The sequence below is a fragment of the Stigmatopora nigra genome, unplaced genomic scaffold (genome assembly GCF_051989575.1).
Source record: "Stigmatopora nigra isolate UIUO_SnigA unplaced genomic scaffold, RoL_Snig_1.1 HiC_scaffold_56, whole genome shotgun sequence".
NCBI lineage: Eukaryota > Metazoa > Chordata > Actinopteri > Syngnathiformes > Syngnathidae > Stigmatopora > Stigmatopora nigra.
Genome location: NW_027551634.1, coordinates 38,278 through 57,500, shown reverse-complemented (window position 1 = coordinate 57,500; position 19,223 = coordinate 38,278). Strand labels below are relative to the sequence as shown.

Here is a 19,223-nt window from a genome sequence, read left to right as displayed (position 1 = left end):
TTCAAGGAAAATTGTGATATTTACATGCATTTGTGTTGACATCAGCCAGTCTTTTCGAACCAATGCTAGAAATTAATACTCACGTTGCTTAACACATAACGCAGTACAATATTAGATAACTATAAAGTAACATGACCCAAATTGATTAGCCCACATAGCAAACATTTATTTGAAGTACAGGTGTAGCAATACATGGTACTCTGACGATTTGCCGAAAGACGTTTCGCCAACGGACCTTTCGCCGAAAGACGTTTAGCCGAGGGACAGTTCGCCGAATGGACGTTTTGCCAAAGAAAAATTAAAGTGTTTAATTTATTATTTTATTAAACAAATAAAAGTGGGGATGTTTCTCATTGTGTTGTTTTTGTGCCGAGGTTGAAAAACATACACACACGATCCGGGGGCGGAGCGAACACCCGAAACGTCTGTTCGGCGTAATTTAAATACGTTTTTGTTTGTAAATGTAAGAGCTGTGGTGTTTCATTGATATTTCGCATTAACCTATTGTTTTTAAGGAAAAATGCAGGACATGACACATAATAATGCCCCCAAAATTGACTTCTAAAGCTGATTTCTAATGCCGCAGTTTAATGTATCGTCCTTTTTTTAAATGTGTCCATCCAACCAATTTACACGCTTTCACGACCTACTCTCGATAAACTCTAATTCAGATTATGTACTATGTTAAAAAGGATTGCATGTTGTCACGTGTTCCTTGCATTCAGTGCCAGCAAACATGTTTACAACCCCACTCATTAGCCGCAATTGATGGCAATGGACATCCAATTAGTTTTGCCTGGGATGACTGACAGCGCGTAAGCATTCATTTTTAAAAAGTCGTTAGCAAGTCGGGCCTCACGGTGAAAGACATGGGTTAAAATCCAGGTCTGTCCACCTAAGTGGAGTTAGCACGTTCTCCCCGGGTCTGTGTAGGTTTTTGCCGGGTACTCCCGTTTCCTCCCACATTCCAAAGAAATGCATGGTAGGCTGATTGGACACTCTCTAAATTGATCCTAGATACAAGTATGAGCGTGAATGGTTGTTTCTCTCCTTGTGGCCTGCGATTGGCTGGCCACCAATTCAGGGTGTCCCCCCGCCTCGTGGCCAAAAGTCAGCTGGTATAGGCTCCAGCACCCACCGCGACCCTCGTGAGTATAAAGCAGTTCAGTAAATGAGATCAGTCGCTACCACTTAATTAGTGTTGATAACAAAATACAATTGAGATGCCATGTTGCATATAAATCTGCCAGGAATTTGGATCCCTGTACTATGTCAAGTTGTTGACTTTTATTTGCGACAAACACTATCCTTATGGAATAACCGACCGCATTTTCCCACTAGAGTACGGCAGTATCGCTAAATAATATTCCATACATGTCCATACTAGGCTACTAAATGTACTTTTTCAGTCAGTTCTAAATTCTATCCGATCGTGACTTTCTGCTTACGTGCCGTTTTAACTGATCGTTAAATTGGAGGTCACCTACCTTAATGGTAAAAGGTTTTGTATCCCTCACGGAATCATTTATACGAATTTGTAAGGATCATGTTTCATTGAGATTTGACCACTTCAGATCAAATACTAGTATTCTGTAAAATGGCCGATACGTCCATGATGCAACGCGGGATGACGTGGAGATCGCAAATTCCGAACACGTCACCACACTGAGAAAATCACCCACTATAAATGCTTTTCAAAATCTGTATATAGAGCCTTTGATGAAAACGCGTTGAAACGTATGTTTTCTTGGACTATTGAGCAGTATTGTATTTTTGCGTTGACTGTTTTTATTCGATGTTTGTTGTTGTTATTGCTGTATGTATAAGGTCATTTTGATGATTTTCTTCTAAATAGATGTAATCTGTTTGAAAATAAATGCTGTTACTTTGAGAACAATCTGAGAACAAGTGATATCTGAATCTCTGAGTTATAGACAGAAAACCCATGGTCTCATTTTTGAGTTTGAAACAGGGGTAGAGAACCAATGGCTCGAAAGCAACATCTGGCTCTTTGATGGGTGTACTATATGGCTCTCCGGTAACCTGTGGTAAAACATAAGAACCGCTGGTGAGAGACCTAAGTCCCGAATGCACCAATGGGAGCGTCACGCCGGCACTGGGCCACCGACACTATTTCTAGCGCCTTTTTATATCATAATTTTTCATAAGAGTCAAATTCCCTACATGTCGGCGTTCTCATTAGACTCTTCTGCATGCGTACTTTCATTGATACTCATTGATTAGTGTCATATTATTTCAAAGTATAATCTCACCAACCTATAAACCAATTAACATTATTCACAGTAGTGATATATATTCCTTTCTTTTATAACTCAATTATTCTATTTGTTACAAACTCCACACTTATCTTGAAATGCATAGTCTACTCACTACTACACTCTAGTGGTCAAAATAGGTAAACAAGACAAACCCACTTATATTCAAAACTAACGCCCCCGTCTGTTCATGGGTTGGTGTGGAAGACCCCCGGACATTGCTCGGTCTCCCACCCGCACTCCCTGCTTGTTCTCATTTCTCATGTTAGAATTGACCTTGGGACGTCTAGGATCCGTCCCTTAGAGGGGATGTACTGTCAGGATTGTTATCAGCTGTGGCTAATTAGGTGATTAGGTTTTTTTTGGCTATTTAAGCATTATGGTTTTTATTGAATGTTTGTCGGATCGTCTGGTTTCATTCCCTGTGTTTCCACGTTTGTCATGCCGTTCACTTGACGACACGCCATGCTGCATGTTTCTTTTCTGTAGTTGTAAGTGATAAAGCCAAGTTGTTTATGTTATGTTTTTCCCGTTTATTAAACCAAGCAACAAGAGCAACATATCTGCCTCCCCTTTTCCATTTTCCTCGGCGACTCGGCACCTGGGTTCACCTTCCCCCCCGATCGCGTTGCACTACGCGACGGGATCGTAACAGTATAACACAAAAAACAAATAAGAGTGGATAGAGCTACTGCACCGGCGGCCGCCTAACGGTGCCATCCATCTTGGGGAAAAAATCCGGGGCCTCAACAGCATCCCTATAAAGAACAGCTAACCCTTGCCTCTCATGAACTCCTCTTTTGCTCCGCTTCACAGGGCCCGCATTTTTACCAAGTTGGACCTCTATAACACCTACATGTAGTCCGCATTTTGGAGGAGGATGAATGAAGGACAGTCTTCACCACCTCTTTGTGCCATTTTGAGTTTCTGGTGATGCCTTTCGGGCTCTGCAATGCACCAGCAGTTTCTAGGCTCTCAAAAATGATGCCCTTCGAGACAAGCTTGATCAGTTCATGATTGTTCATCATTATTTTTTTCAAGCACTCTCACAGGACACAATCAACACATGCTACAGGTATTGCAATGCCTGTTGTAGAACCGCGTTTAAATGAAGGCACATAAATGCAAGTTTCATGTTGCACAGCCCACCTTCTTCAGGTTTGTCGTGGCCAACAGGGAGCAACGGATGGACCCTACAATGGCGAGTGTTGCTCAGTGGCCCAAGCCTGAATGTAGGAAGGAGCTACAGCATTCTTTGAGGTTCGAAAATTTCTGTAGGCTGTTTATCAGGACTATAGCCGCATTGCCACGCTCCTCACGGCACTCACATCAAAAAATCCCTGTTCCATTGGTCAGAGGCAGCATGAGCCTCTTTTGGTGATCATAAGGCCTGTTTCACCTCATCTTGCACACCAGGACCCTAATCTACAGTTCATTGTGGAGGTGGATGCCTCCGAGGAGGGTGTTGGCGCTGTCACTTCTCAGCGCAGACCAGAGACCGGGGGGATGGAAATGTGCACCCTTGCACTTTCTAGGCTGACTCTGGCGGAATGCAATCACGGCATTGTGGACTCTGAATTGCTTGCTGTGAAACTAGCTGTAGAAGGAAGAGTGGTGGCATTCCTGGAAGGGGCTAATCACCCATTTGTGGTTTGGACTGACCACAAGAATTTAGAATACAGTGTTCCCTCGCTACTTTGTGGATCAGCTACCTCGGAAAAAACAAATACAAAAATACAAATATTACATTGAAACAACATATTTTACAGTTTTTTTGTTATAACATGAATTTCACTCTCTCTACCCGTATTCTATATGGTGTACTGTATACAGGGGGATAAAAAATAATAATAATTTAAAAAAAATAAAAAATATGCACTGTCTCACATTTTCCAAACGGCAGATTCTGTGGAGTAGCCCACAACCATCTTACCACCCTCCTGTTTAGGGGCAGATATGAGGACTGACTCCAAGATGCGGAATCTGACCCCAGAGAAGGTCACATCTCTTTCGTGTATAACAGATATCTGCAAGGACTGGGCGGAGGGTTGCATTTTATTCAATGTTTTTTTCCATCACTCAGCACGAATCGCGTAGCGATGGCTAGTACGAGGAGTACTACTTCTCGTTGGCAAGTAGTCGTGCCTTATCCTATTGTGAGGACATTTGTGTGCCTCATTTTCTGAATATTTTGAAGGGAATACAAATGGAAACAGCCCATCGATAGTGAAAGTCCGGATGGAGCCTGGGCAAACGGTCAACCCGGCAGAAAGGTATAAAAATGTAAAACAAAATTAGAATTAAATTTAGTGTAAGGTTAGATTAAACTTATTTTTGAGTATGTCTGCATCATAATCCAAGTTCAGTCAAATTTGTTTATTTTATATTATTATATATTCACCAGTGTAAAAAGTCTCCCCCAATTGCCCTCTATGTCCTTCTCTCTCTAACCTACGTGAAATCCGTCTAATTTTAGTTCTATTATACACATTTTAGTAATATTAAACCACTAGTTATGTGTTACTTTGTTAATAAATGGGGAATTGGAAGAAATAAAAAAATTCCAATCCAATATTCTGTTTTTGGTGTTTTTTCAGAGGGTTGGAACGAATTAATTTGTTTGGGAAACGTTCATCCGAGTTATAAAAATATCGACATACGAGCTCAGTCCCGGAACGAATTAAGTCCATATCTCGAGGTATCACTGTATTTTGAGACAGATGAAGAACATTTGCGCTGGGCAAGGAAGGCAGTTTCAATGCCAATCATGTATAACCGTATTTCTTTTCAAACATTATTAGGCACATTCGATTATTTCGTGATTACATTATTGATTTAAAAGTGTATTTTGAGTGTCACACATTAATAAAGTGTATTTAAATGTTCTTTCTTGTTGGTCCTGATTCACATAAGGATTCTGAAGTCCATATAACATTTTTTGTTGCCAGTCAAACCGATTTATGTAATCTTAGGTTGAAATTTTTCCATGCAATTGGCTAGCAACCAAACACATTTACCAGAAATCATATTTACCCCTTTGTGCTGCCCATAATTGGCTGGGATAGGCTCCAACACCCTCATCAACTTTGTGAAGAAAATCAAAATGATTTTTCTTAAGTAATCTCATCTAATTTTCTGAACCGCTTTATCCTCCTTACGGTTGCGTGGGGTGCTGAAGCAAATCCCACCTGTCTCCGGGCCAGAGGCGGGGGACACCCTGAATCAGTGGCCAGCCTGTTGTAGGGCACAAGGAGACGGACAACCACGCACACTCACACCCATGCTTAAGGGCAATTCAATGTCCAATCAGCCTACCATTCAAGTTTTTGAAATGTGGGAGGAAACCCACACAGGCCGAGGAGAACATGCAAACTCCACACAGGTGGACATGACCTGGATTTGAACCCAGGACCCCAGAGCTGTGAGGCCGTCGTGCCACCCGTTTTTTGTGGTTGTTGTTGTTGTCACAAATATTCGGATGTCAAATTGGGCAAACAAAAGTTTTAGTCGCGTGGTCCGTAAATGGGCCCCAGAGTCACATGTTTGACATCACTATTCTACTATATGTATTTTTAAAAAGCATTCTTGGTAAAAATAAATGTGAATGAAGGGGTTAAAAAAAAGCAATTTTAGCTCATCTCGGCATCCCCGCCCACTGGTCCAATCAGAGAAAACAGGTGTGCTAATGAAGGCGCTCGATGAGACTTCAGCGTGATTTTGCTGCTAACGGCTCAGCTCAACCTTCCGGCTGCCCAGGTGGTTCCTTTTTAGTTTAAGTCATGTTGGTGATGTCGTGCCTCATGTGGATATTTTATGGCAGCCTGGCAGTGGGTGGTCCGGTTCATCACTTGAGTTGGTCAGAAGCGGTAAAACCGCTTGTAAGAAACGAAGCCTTGCAATCTCCCTTTTACCACCTGCCGGTGTTCTGGCACGCACCACAGCCGCTTGTAGCCAAAGAGTTGTTCCGGCCCACTCCCACCCAAAGCTCGGTACCTTCGGAACTGTCTGCGTTGTTGTTCCCCGCGCAGACTACGCAGTACCACATTGCAGCCCAGGAACAACGTACGCGCCCGGTGGAAGTTTGGTGTGGCTCCAGGGAAATAGTTGTGCGAGTAGACCGCTTCAAGTTTCGCGCTTGGCCAAATCCAGCACTGTACAGACTGGGTTCGTGTCAGCCCACCAAGGTGTCTTCACACTTTCTGATTTTCGACCACGCTTTGACCGACCCCTGTGTCTCGGCAACTCAGGTATACACTTAAGGCACACTTCACGTTCCTTTGTCGCAAATAGTTTGGATGTTTATTGCTGTCAAACAACGTTTTAAATGTAAATTTCCCTCTTTTACCAACAACCATAGCATACTCTGTGTCCTGGGCTGACAGTGAATGAGGTGAAACAACAATACATTTTAAATAGATGTTCACAGTCGACCACGTGTCAAAGTGGCGGCCCGGGGGCCAGATCTGGTCCGCCACATCATTTTGTGTGGCCCAAGAAAGTAAATCATGAGTGCCGACTTTCTATTTTAAGATCAAATTAAAATGAAGAGTATAGATGTACATTAAATTTCCTGATTTTCCCCCTTTTAAATCAATAATTGCAATTTTTTTCTGTTTTAGTTCAAAAAGCATTTTGTAAAATCTAAAAACGCTAAAATAAACTGTTTTAGATCTATAAAAAAACTGAATATTCAGGGCTTTTAATCCAGTTCTTTTAATCCAATTATAATTTTAAAAATCTAAATATTATATCTTATATGGTCCGGCCCACATAAAATCGATGTCAATGTGGCCCGCGAACCAACCCGAGTCTGATACCCTTGCTGCAGTGTAGATCATTGTATCCAAAAAGGTTAGAGTGGCTCATACTAAAAATAACTGCTACATTTTATTACACATAGCTTAAAGCTAATTTATTTTGCTATTTTTATTCTCAAGAAAATTTTATTTCTTCTATTTTTAAAGATGGAGTTCACAACTTTTTTGTGCATGTTTTGTGCCAAATTTCACTACCAATTGTGTTAATCGATAAAATGGTAGCAGCTTTTTTTAATGGACTATATAGTATTAAGGAAGTCAAACACCCACCTAAATTATTAATCTATAAAAATCAGTCATTTTATTTTAGTTTCGAGTGATGATGTTGGATAAAATTCCAAATCTGGATAAATAAACCATGTCTAAGAGTCAACTTCCATGTTAAGTTTGCATTTTTTTTAAAATTCATTTGCATGAGTTGGAAAGTCATGCATTACATTTACTTGTGTTACTAGAAGTCGTTCTGGTGAGTAACTTGTGTTTTTTTGATTAGTGGCATTTTACTCTTAAGTGAATTCTCTTTATATTGATTTGCTGAAGTACATCCTAAAACTAGTTACAAAGGCCCTGGGCAAGGATGGTGGAAACATTTTAAATTTGACAACATTTTTGAGACAACCACCCATAACTGTGTGACAAAGCTAAGGTATATTACAATATCAATATAAAACTGTCTTTAAATAGTGATTCCTGGTAAATGTGTTTGGATAAAAAAAGAGAAGAATGTCTAAAATCCTCAACATGTTTGTAGAAATTGTTTGAAGCCAAATGTGATAAAATGTGGTTATTTTCACCATGGCCCACTGAACAAACATGCACTAAATATGGCATGAGGTTGCTTTGCAGACAAGGCCACAATGCTGCAGACCTGTTTTCATTATTACCATATTTATTCGTGTATTACGTGCAAAGTTTTTTACCAAAAAACTGAAGCAAAGTTTGGGTGCACGTTATACATGCACGTCTTCGCTTTTATGAGCAAATCCCAGTGAAAAGGACCTTCCCCCGGTCAAAGTCCCCTCTGGAGCCGTTATAAAGGGAGATGTAAAACCTGTCTTTTCCGCCAGATGACGAGGGAGAGCCCGTTCTATTTAGCCCAAAGAATGTACATATATATCCCCCTTCTCAGTGGATATGATCTACATTCTTTTACAAAAGCCATCCCTCTCCAAATAACATTTGGCAAGTTTATAGGGGAGATCGAATTTTAAAAAGTTGCTCCAGGGGCAGGAGCAGCCACTCACTCGAGTCCCCAGTGAGTGCTATCCTCGCTCAGGAAGAATGGAATCACTTGTTTAAATCTGATGATGACTAATCCGAATTTCAAAAATGTTAAATAATATGATGATGAATTTAAGGATTTAAAATTGTAAATTCCATTTGAGAATTGTGTTAATGCTGTTCGTTAGTTTAACCAGGTTTCCGTGCCACATGTTGTGGATAAATGTTTTGTCATGGTGACGCGTGTTCAGCATTTACCAGTTACCAGTATCGGTGCATTCTATGATGTGATCTGAGAAAAAGTGGGAAAAAAATTACACCAATTTTTTTGTCGCAAATAAAGGCTGCGCGTTATTCAGGTTGTGCACGTTATTCTCGAATAAATACGGTTTTCACCACCATGGGGGAATGTAAAGAAAGGCTTATAAATAGCTATACCGTATAGCCACAGCAAGACCATAATGAGTAAAAATCTGTCACTTTTCCAACGCAGCTGTTGTGAAGCTTTTGAAAAATGTTAATTTTTATTTTACCCTTTTCAGGTGGTTGCTGGTGGTCTACTGGTGTATTCTTGTGCTCTTTATTATACCCCACCACCGCAGGACTATATAATTCGTGTTCTACCGTTTAATCTGCCCCTCCACTGCTATTATAACAGGTATTATCCCTTATTTCTGCACTATTTTATAGTAGTTGACATTTTAGCAAGTGGGCTTTCAAATTTAAGTAGTTTGAGAGTAGGGAAGTAACTGTACTCCTTAATACCTTCAGCATTATTATCTGTTTGTTCATGACATTCCTTTTTATTACAGGTTTCATTACTCTTACCAAGTTGGCTACACACCTCAGATGCAGCACACAACATTCAGAAAGAGTCTCCGAACAAAACTCAGTTTCAGCCTAACAGTTTGCAACGGTAAGCAAAGAAATATGTATGCTCCATTGATACTCTTGCAGTTTACACACTATCCACCCTTTTTGGGTCGCAACCTAACTAATTGGTTGGTGTACACAAAATGATAAGGTGTATTTTAGTTGGGGGGTACTTCCCCACCCAAAGATGTCACTCGTGCTGCCTTCAAACCAGTTGCGTTTTGTCACGCTACGTGGCGTTCGCGCTGCCCCTTCACCAAATGCTGTTCTGTGTACACACCTTTTCTTCGACAAAAGTTGTAGTCCACATACCCTGAAACTTCCTGTTCACGTAGCGTAAAAATAAGTGATAAGGACTTCAAACTCGTTATTTAGACTTTTTTTTCGCCTAATACCGCTTCAATCACTTAATATTATGCCCAGGGCTGACGGCATGTTCTGAGGACAGGGGAGGCTTGGCCCCTCCGAGGAGCAAAGGATGGAAATTAATGTAGTAAAGATTAAGCATTGATAAATATCTCAAAAACAAGAACTGGGTAATAACTTTTGTACAGATTTTGTAGCTATATGTTTTTTTGCTCATTGACAGCATAAGCCTATTATGCTAAATAAAAACCATGCGATTCCCTGTTTGAGTGGATTTAAGTTACTCTACTCCAAACTCAATAACCTCACCTGTTAGAAAATTAATAATACACGTACATAAAGCCCTTTTACCCCACTTTGTGTAACCACTATTGACCAAACAATCACGTTTGACATTATTGCCAAATACCCTGCCTGCATGGAAAGATAAATAGTGCATTCTCGTTGACTGAATGTTCCAATCAGTTGTGCTTTTTGAGTCACTTCGCTTCTGTGCACCATCACTATCTTGAGGGTAGCACTTTAATTTTACCTGTTTAGGACCTTTCTTTACCACGTAACTGAGTTGGAGATGATTTCTACCTACAGTGATGAATACTTTTCTGAAAAAACATTTGTCTCATTTTCTGAACCGCTTTAACCTCAGAGTCGTGGGGAGTGCTGGAGCCTATCCCAGCTGACTCCGGGCCAGAGGCGGGAGGGGCACACTCAATTGGTGGCCAGCCGATCGCAGGGCACTCAGGAGACGGACAACTATGCACACGCACACCTATACCTCAGGGCAATTTAGGGTGTCCAATTGGCCTATCGTGCATGTTTTTGGAATGTGGGAGGAAACCGGAGTACCTGGAGGAAACCCACGCAGGCCCAGGGAGACCACGCAAACTACACAAGTGGACCGACCCTGGATTTTAATCCAGGACCCCAGAACTGTGAGGCCGACACACTAACCACTCGCGCTACCGGGCCGTCCCATTTGTATTTTCATAATTGCCATTTCCCTCAATTCCATCCACCTGCTGCTCTGTTTGGCTTTGTGCAGCTAATGTACGTGTCATAGAATACATGGAACAGACTTTCAGTGCTGTGGAGCGACCCAATGCACGGTCAAGTGGAATAGACTTGGTAACAGCAGTGAAGAACGGTTTAGTATGAAGTTGCTGTTGTATTTGTGTGTGTATAATCTATTGAATGTATTTTTATCAGCCGAGTGGGAACCCCTCTCTCCGGAACACTCATTTGCCTTGGGGGAGCCAGTGAATTTTGTGGCCCAGACAGGAAGCCTCTTGCCAGGGGAGATGCTTTTTGTTGACTCATGCCATGTGACGCCTTCCAAAGACCCGATTAGCATGCCCAAAGTTGCTCTCATCACGAATTATGGGTGTGTCTCTAGTAAGAACATAAACTTAGAACAGTTGATCAAAGTTATTAGTTTTTAAGTTACATTAAATGAAGCACTTGGGCATTGATTTTGCAGCTGTATGACCGACAGTGAGAGACAAGGCAGTTCCTCCTACTTCTGGTCAAGGAGTGATAACTTGCTGAAGTTTTCCATGGATGCTTTTCTTCTCCGGACCGGCTCACAAGTGAGAAACCATATATTATCCATTTCTGAATTCCAACTATGTAATGACAACTAACACTTTGTATTATACGTTGTCGTGAAAAAGTGTTTGCCCCCTTCCTGATTACTGATTTTTACATATTTATCACACACGCACACACACACACAGGTTTCAGACTCTGGCCGGTCTACATGCCGAAAGACATTTAGCCGACTGACATCTGGCCGACAGCCAACTCACCGAAAGACGATCTAGCTGAACGTAGAATTAGCCAAACTATTTGGCCGACAGACTATCTAGCCGATGAACATTTAGCCGACGCGCTTGCCCCGCCCCCGGTCGTGTTTGTACAAGTTTTTCAACCTCGGCCCGCGGGCCAGATTCGGCCCGTTACTGATAACATTCATTTAGAATAAGTTACAAATAACAACATTCATTTAGAATAACAAGGACATTTATTCATGGCCAAACAAGAAAAGGAGTTATAACAGTAGATACTGTAATTTACACCAGAATAGAACACATTGAGATTAATCTTTGAATTAAGGTTCTCAGCAAATCATTTTGAATATATATTTCCTAAAATATTGGTAAATTATTTAAAATTTAAATATATTTAACAAGTATAAATTTCCGCGTATCTCGAACTCCAAGGAGTTTTCAATTAAACAACTACAAGTTCAAATATGGTGCTGCTGCTTAATAAAAATATTCCTAAATACTCTTCCCATGACAAGAGTATTCAGGAATATTTTGTATATTTATAATATTTATAATGTGCTAAAATCGTGCGGAAAACAGCATTTAATGATTAAATACAGATACTAGAGCTCTTTGGAAGTTTAAACCGAGTCCAGGCTAGTGATTTCCCTGGTAAAAGACAGCCAGGGACGTAACCGAAAGACCGGCGACCAAAAGACCGGCGACCAAAAGACCGGCGACCAAAAGACCGGCGACCAAAAGACCGGCGACCAAAAGACCGGCGACCAAAAGACCGGCGACCAAAAGACCGGCGACCAAAAGACCGGCGACCAAAAGACCGGCGACCAAAAGACCGGCGACCAAAAGACCGGCGACCAAAAGACCGGCGACCAAAAGACCGGCGACCAAAAGACCGGCGACCAAAAGACCGGCGACCAAAAGACCGGCGACCAAAAGACCGGCGACCAAAAGACCGGCGACCAAAAGACCGAGCACCATATTTTTTGTCTACCCAATCTTGAACTGAGTTTCTGCAAAAAATTATAACCATAAAGGATGACTTCAACACGGTAAGAAAAAAAACAAGAGATCCCTTTTTCAGGTGTGCAGCAACAAAATAAGATTGCAAACAAGTAGTTTAGATAAGGTATTTTACATGAATATATGAATAAACCAATGCAATAAATTAGGCTATTTTAGTGGTGATTTGTTGGACATTTGTTTTTTTACTTCAAGGTTTGTTCCAGTAGTGTTAAAATGATCTGTGAAGTATCGATATATTTTTGCATTAATCCTATGGATCATTTACCATAACGATTTAACTGCCATAGCAAAACATTAACCAAATCTGAATTTTTACCCGATTTTTGAAAAAGTCCGATCAGGAACATTTTGAATAGTGAATGTAATAGAATTTACTCTAGTTTTTTTGTGCATAGGTACTGTACCTACATTGTTCAATGTCAGTTGGTGCCACCACTTCCCACACAGCCAAGTCTTGTAACTATAATCAGTCCACTAGAAGGTAAGTCCCCTAGGGTCAAAATCATTGGAAAGTTTTACTTACAGGGACTGGAGAATTATTAGGTAAGAGTATTTTCACCACGTCCTCTTTATACACATTGTCTTACAATATAGCTAAGCTACAGTTGTGGTCAAAAGTTTACGTACACTTGTGAAGAACATAATGTCATGGTTTTCTGGAGTTTCCGGTTATTTATACAACTCAGATTTTTCTCTGATAGAATGATTGGAACAGATACTTTTTTGTCACAAAAAAACATTCATGAATATTTTTTTATGACTTTATTATGGGTTAACAGAAAACTTTTTAAAATCTGCTGAGTCAAATATATACTTACAGCAACACGGGTTAGCAATTTTGGTGACATAGAAAGTTGTGTTAGTGAAATGAGCTTCATAGCATGGCCGCTTAACTTCTTGAGAGATTGAGTGACTACAGCTGATGACTTCTCTGATGCTATTTAAATAGGGCTCATTGGATTCAAACGCTACAATGGGAAAGTCAAAGTAGCGCAGCATGGATCTGAAAAAGCGAATCCTTGACTTGAACAAGTCAGGAAAGTCCCTTGGAGCCATTTCAAAGCAGGTGCAAGTTCCAATAGCAACAGTGCAAACAATTGTTTGTAAGTATAAAGTGGCACTGTTTTGTCACTGCCACGATCAGGAAGAAAACTCAAGCTATCACCTGCTGCTGAGAGAAAATTGGTCAGGAGGGTGAGTATTCAACCGACAATCACCAAAAACCAGATCTGCCAAGAATTAGAAACTGCTGGAACTTAGGTGTCAGTGTGCACAGTCAAGCATGTTTTGTATCTCCATGGACTGAGAGGCTGTCGTGCAAGAAGGAAGCCCTTGCTCCAAAAGCGTTATCTTAAGAGTCGACTGAGATTTGCTGCGGATCACATGGACAAAGATAAGACCTTCTGGAGGAAAGTTCTGTGGTCTGATGAAACTAAAATCGAGTGGTTTGGCCACAATGCCCAGCAATATGTTTGGAGGAGAAAAGGTGAGGGTTTTAACCCCAAGTACACCATGCCTACTGTCAAGCACGGTGGTGGTAGTATTATGCTGTGGGGCTGTTTTGCTGCCAATGGAACAGGTGCTTTACAGAGAGTAAATGTGCTAATGAGGGAGGATTACCTTCATATTCTTCAAGATAACCTAAATTCATCAGCCCTAAGTTTGGGTCTTGAGCACAGTTGGGCGTTCCAACAAGACAATGACTCCAAACACGCATCAACGGTGGTAATAGAATAACTAAATCAGGCTAGAATTAAGGTTTTCGAATGGCCCTCCCAAAGTCCTGACTTAAACCCCATTGAGAACTTGTGGACAAAGCCGAAGAAACAAGTCCATGTCAAAAAGCCATCAAATTTAACTGAACTGCACCAATTCTGTTAAGAGAAGTGGTTAGAGATTCAACCAGAAGCTTGCCAGAAACTTGTGGATGGCTACCAAAAGTGCCTAATTGAAGTGAAAATGGCCAAGGGACATGTTACCAAATATTTGCGCTGCTGGATGTATATTGTTGACCGAGCAGATTTGATCACTGTTTTTCTGTTGACCCATAATAAAGTCATAAAAGAACTAAACGTCATGAATGTTTTTTTGTGACAAAGAAGTATCTGTTCCAATCACTCTATCAGAGAGAAGAAATAGTTGTAGAATTAACTGGACACTCAAGAGAGCCATGACATTGTTCTTCACAAGTGTATGTAAACTTTTGACCCCAACCGTATATAGGCTTGAAAGCCCACATCCAATTCAGCATATCAGATGATGTGCCTCTCTGTTAATGATGAGGCACGTGGCTTAATGACATCAACATTCAACACCCTATATTAGGTGTGCATAATTAAGCAACTTCCTTTCCTTTGGTGAAATGAACTAGAAGAGGGACTTGACAGACTCAGAAGTCAAAAATAGTGCGATACCTTAGAGGGAAACGGCACTCTCAAAATTGTGTGAGCAATCCAGCATTTAATTCTAAATAGTCAATATGGTCGCAAGAAGCCTGTGGAAAAACAGCACAAAATAAACTGCCTTAGAAAAGTCAAGCATGCAGCCACCAGTTTGTGGCACAAAAGTGCACAAGGTGTGCAATACTCCGTACCCTGTTATGCTTCCATGATACAATCCATTTTAGCAATTGATTGGGGATGTATTTTGGCATAACAGCATGGGCCAAAATACTGATCGTTAGAAATGCACGTATCAGTTTATACAGGAAGACATGCAATTAGTGTACAAAGGCCCAAAATCCTGGAATGGATTGAAAACTGTGCAGTACTGGAGAGGCACTGAATCCTGGCTTAAAAATTGAGCACTCTACCATATTCTAAACAACCTGTATTTCTTTCCTCCGGTAAATGAAAATGAAAAATGAAAATCAGACATGGGCATTGTCGTCATCATTGACTTGACAAAAAGCCTAGTAGTCATCATACCCTCAGCAGCGTATGACGAAATTGTATAGTGCTTTTCCATAAGTTCGTCTTCCCAGGCAAGACACATTTATGACATGTATGACATATTCATACTTGTTAGCTCTCCGCCTTGAGCGCCATCAATCCGGCGACTGCAAGTTGCCTCACCGATGCCAACAAGAATAAGATGGATCACTTACCTCTCTCAGTCTTTATACTTACCCTCCCTCAGTCAGCCTGTGGAAGGCAGATCCATACCAAACGAACTTCCGGTTACTTCATTGCGACTTAATTTCATAGAAGGGATTTGTGTTGTCGTCACGTCACGTGTTGCTGCAGGTTCAGAGTCCTGATGGCTGTTGGGAAAAAGCTGTCCTTGAGCCTGTTTGTCCGTGCTTTGTAGGACCTGTAGCATCTGCCAGATGGAAGCAACTGGAATAGGCCGTGTCCAGAATGGTATGGGTCCCCAACAATGGACCCGGCTTTTCTGAGGTACTGGGGGTTGGCAATGTCTTCTAGTGATGGCAGAGAGCATCCGACGATCTTCTGGGCAGTGTTTATCACCCTCTGCATGGCTTTTTTGTCTGCTGCCGTGCTTCCGGCATACCACACTGTAATGCCGTAAGTCGGGATGCTTTCCACAGTGGCTCTGTAGAAGGTTGCCAGAAGCTTGGTGTCCAATTTGTCCCTTCTCAGTACCCTGAGAAAGTGGAGTCGTTTCTGGGCCTTTTTCACTACCACTGTGGTGTTTGTAGACCAGGAGGGCCTAGCCGTGACATGGACTCCCAGAAATTTGAAGGATTGGACCCTGTCTACACATACTCCGTTAATGAGGAGTGGGGCCAGGTTCGTGCTGCGCTTGCGAAAGTCCAGGATAATTTCTTTAGTAAGGTGCTTTTGGTAATTTTTATGTTGGTTATATTTTGAGGAAACGAAGTCCGCAAAAGAGTGTATAGATTCTTTCAGAAAGAGTGCATTTAGCCAAAGCACCTTCGAAGGTGGGCGGTATGGAAGATGAGTGAATGATACCTGTAGTACATCTTGTGTGTTTTGTGTTAACCCAGCTGTCTTCGGGTGAAAGACAGGCTACATCCTAGACTGGTCACCAGTCAGTCGTAGGACACGCAGATACACGACCACTCACTCATAATTCCAGTGCCACCTAGTGGGTATCAAACCCAAACTGCCTGCACCAAAGTCAATCAGTAAGGCAATGACACACGCGCACACACGCATTGACGTGCAGTTCTAGGCAACGTTATGATCAAAATTTTGTTCGTCTAAGAAATGGGCGGAGAGGTTCAGTGAAGGTAGTTCACATATATTAATTGGTATTAAGTTCCAGGAATGTGCGGGGAGGACCAAGGTGCTTTGGCTGAAAACACTCTTTTTGAAGGGAACTACACAGTTGCCTCGGTAGCCAGCCCTTGTTGGTATGTTGGAATGTTTTTGTACAAAATGTTGCAGTGGAGGAGGAGCTTGGTGTTTTAATTGGTTTTAGTGTTGTTTTGCAAGCTGATGACCTACTTGTTAGGCAGTAAATCATGTCTGATAAGATCATTGTGTCAAAATATAATTTCACGGTCTCAGGTGTTAGTTTTTAAAGAACCTATCATTGGAAAAATTGAATTGAATTTACCATGTTTTTTATCTGTCATTTAGACAAGTTGAGAGTCAAACGTGATTCCTAGGTTAAATTCTTGGACTTCATAGTGTTTTTCCTTGGGCAAAAACATTGGGGTCCCTGTATTTGTTTCTCATTTTAAGAAGTACATACCGACAGTCTTAGATATGTTTACGTGTTTAAGTTTTAATGTTGGCTTCTGAAAAACGAAACGGAAATTTACATTTTAAGATTAGCCGCATTGTAAGGTAGGAAATTGCTTCTGTTTGTGTAAAATAAAAGATTTATGCGTAACTGTCATGAGCTTTGAATTTTGCTTTCCATTGTTATTATTGTTTATTGTCACTGTCAATCTCATTGAGCAGAAACCAAAAAATAACGCATGTTTTGATTTTAGACTTGTATGGCTGCCGTTTTGTTTGTATAGGTGGGAGGAGCTAGATTCACCACTGTCAACTTGTTCCTGCTGTGAATCCATCTGTGGTGACAAGCAGGACTGTAAGTTACTCAAATATATGCTTTCATTTCTCATGTAAAGACCACACACATTTTATACCTTTATTGGTAAAGTGAAAAACTGTTGCTAGCCTCACCTGTAAAGTTTTAAGAGTTAGTTTTCTGTCCTCCACAGCTGTGAAGGCCATCGTGAGCAGTCCTGTCTTAAACACTCACTACCTGGATGAAGAATGGTCAAACATCAAGCCTTTACCTCCAAAATCAGTAGAGGAAGAAGAAAGGGGCCAACAAAATCTCTTTCGGGAGTCTCGCACACTACTAAAAGTGCCGAAGCCAGACAATAAGACAGAAGAGATTGATGATGGTGACAAGACTTTCCCGTTTCCGTATGAAGGGGAAGAACTAATGTCTAGTTCAGTGGTCAGCATGTCGATGAAAATGAATGAAAGTACACACACAACATCAGATGGCACTATTATCATGAAACATGGCACGGAAGATGTGTCTGAGAGAGGAGAAATCACTTTAGCTTATAGTAGCTCAAACAGTGGTTTATTCACTGCTAACAGTGCCACTCCAAAGGTTGTTTCTAAAAACACAATTTCAGTTGCTCACAATTCCAGCATTGTTAGCAGTCTTATTCCTTCAAAAAACATTTCCACAGACTTGATTCCAATTGCTAAACTGTGCTCCAATGAAAAGAGTTGCCAACCAAAGAATGATACAGTCAAGGTTAAACAGAGCAACGCAAGTGCTGGATATACTTCTTCTACTCCGACCGCTGCAGCTGATCCCATTAGACTGGAGATACAAGCTAGAGAAGAGTCTCCTAAAGATAAAATTGATTTTGATTTACAATCAGCCAAGACCTATTCCAAGTCTTCAGATGAATCTGGTAACAAACAACTAAAAAGGATAGAAGAGCAAGCAGATTTCTATGTTAACAGAAAAGGACTTGATGAAGAAGATCAGTTCCAACATCCTAAAACCAGACAACCAGAATTCAGAGGCCAAGCATGTGTCGATGGTTCTGACTGTAATTCTGGAATTGAAGGTGAAGCGCTCAAGCACAGTCAGTTTGCCAATGCAGCTGCGACAGAGAGCAAATTTAGTGACACTTTAGGTTCTCTTACTGTTCAGGAAGGGGTTGGCAAATCTCAGCACACCTCTGTGATGATAATCACAAGCAAAGTGCATGAAAAGAGTCATCTGATAGAGTGGCCCATGGCAGAACATGGACTTTGGAATTGATAATTGACCAAGTGAGCTGTGCATGTAACAAAATCAATTGCAATATAAGAAAAAATACTCTGTACCATGTATTGTCAGTAGAAAGTGTTGCCTGATTTGGGAAGTGTTGCAATAAATTGCATTATAATTCTACTTTTTATCCATGTCATTGATCGCCTGTAGTACGGTGTTTCCCAACCACTGTGCCGCGGCACACTGGTGTCAAAAAAATTTGTATATTGAAGGCCTTTATTGTCATCATACACAGCTGCGTATAAGGAAATAGGTGGAAAAATGAGGAACGCTTCACAAATTTGCGTGCCCTGATGGTCAAGTGTGACGTGGGAAAATTGCAAGAAGTCTGCTGCACCCTCCTTGGAGGAAGGAGTGCTTCCGCAGATACCTCCTCCCATCAGCTGTTAGGCTCTTTTGGAAAAAAATGGCTGAGTGTTAAGACCTACCGTATGCATGCATGTACATCTGTGTGTGTACGCGTACGTGCGCGTGCGTACGTACACGTAAATTTCAGCAACACGCTTATTTACTTATTACCAATCTATTTATGTCTAAAATGCCTTTCCTATTTCTGCATCCTCACCCTCTTGCTACTGTGACAACGAACTTTCCCGAATACGGGATGAATA

The 19,223-nt window shown here is 41.2% G+C and overlaps 2 protein-coding genes across 4 annotated transcripts in view; one reads left to right on the top strand and one right to left on the bottom strand.

Moving 5' to 3' along the window:
* Nucleotides 1-1,653, bottom strand: part of preb (prolactin regulatory element binding) — an 18,458-nt gene extending 16,805 nt beyond the window's left edge. For all 3 annotated transcript variants that reach the window (XM_077711895.1, XM_077711896.1, XM_077711898.1), the window contains exon 1: nt 1,488-1,653. The gene's annotated coding sequence lies outside the window, so the exon portion shown is untranslated. The remainder of the gene's footprint in view (nt 1-1,487) is intronic.
* Nucleotides 1,654-5,932: 4,279 nt separating this feature from the next.
* LOC144193066 (uncharacterized) lies at nt 5,933-18,649 on the top strand. The gene is made up of 8 exons (XM_077711902.1): nt 5,933-6,523; nt 8,857-8,972; nt 9,127-9,230; nt 10,760-10,934; nt 11,031-11,139; nt 12,759-12,844; nt 17,321-17,391; nt 17,525-18,649. The coding sequence occupies exons 1-8, from the start codon at nt 6,056-6,058 to the stop codon at nt 18,598-18,600; spliced, it is 2,205 nt and encodes a 734-aa protein (XP_077568028.1). The 5' UTR covers nt 5,933-6,055; the 3' UTR covers nt 18,601-18,649.
* The last annotated feature ends 574 nt before the right edge of the window (nt 18,650-19,223 follow it).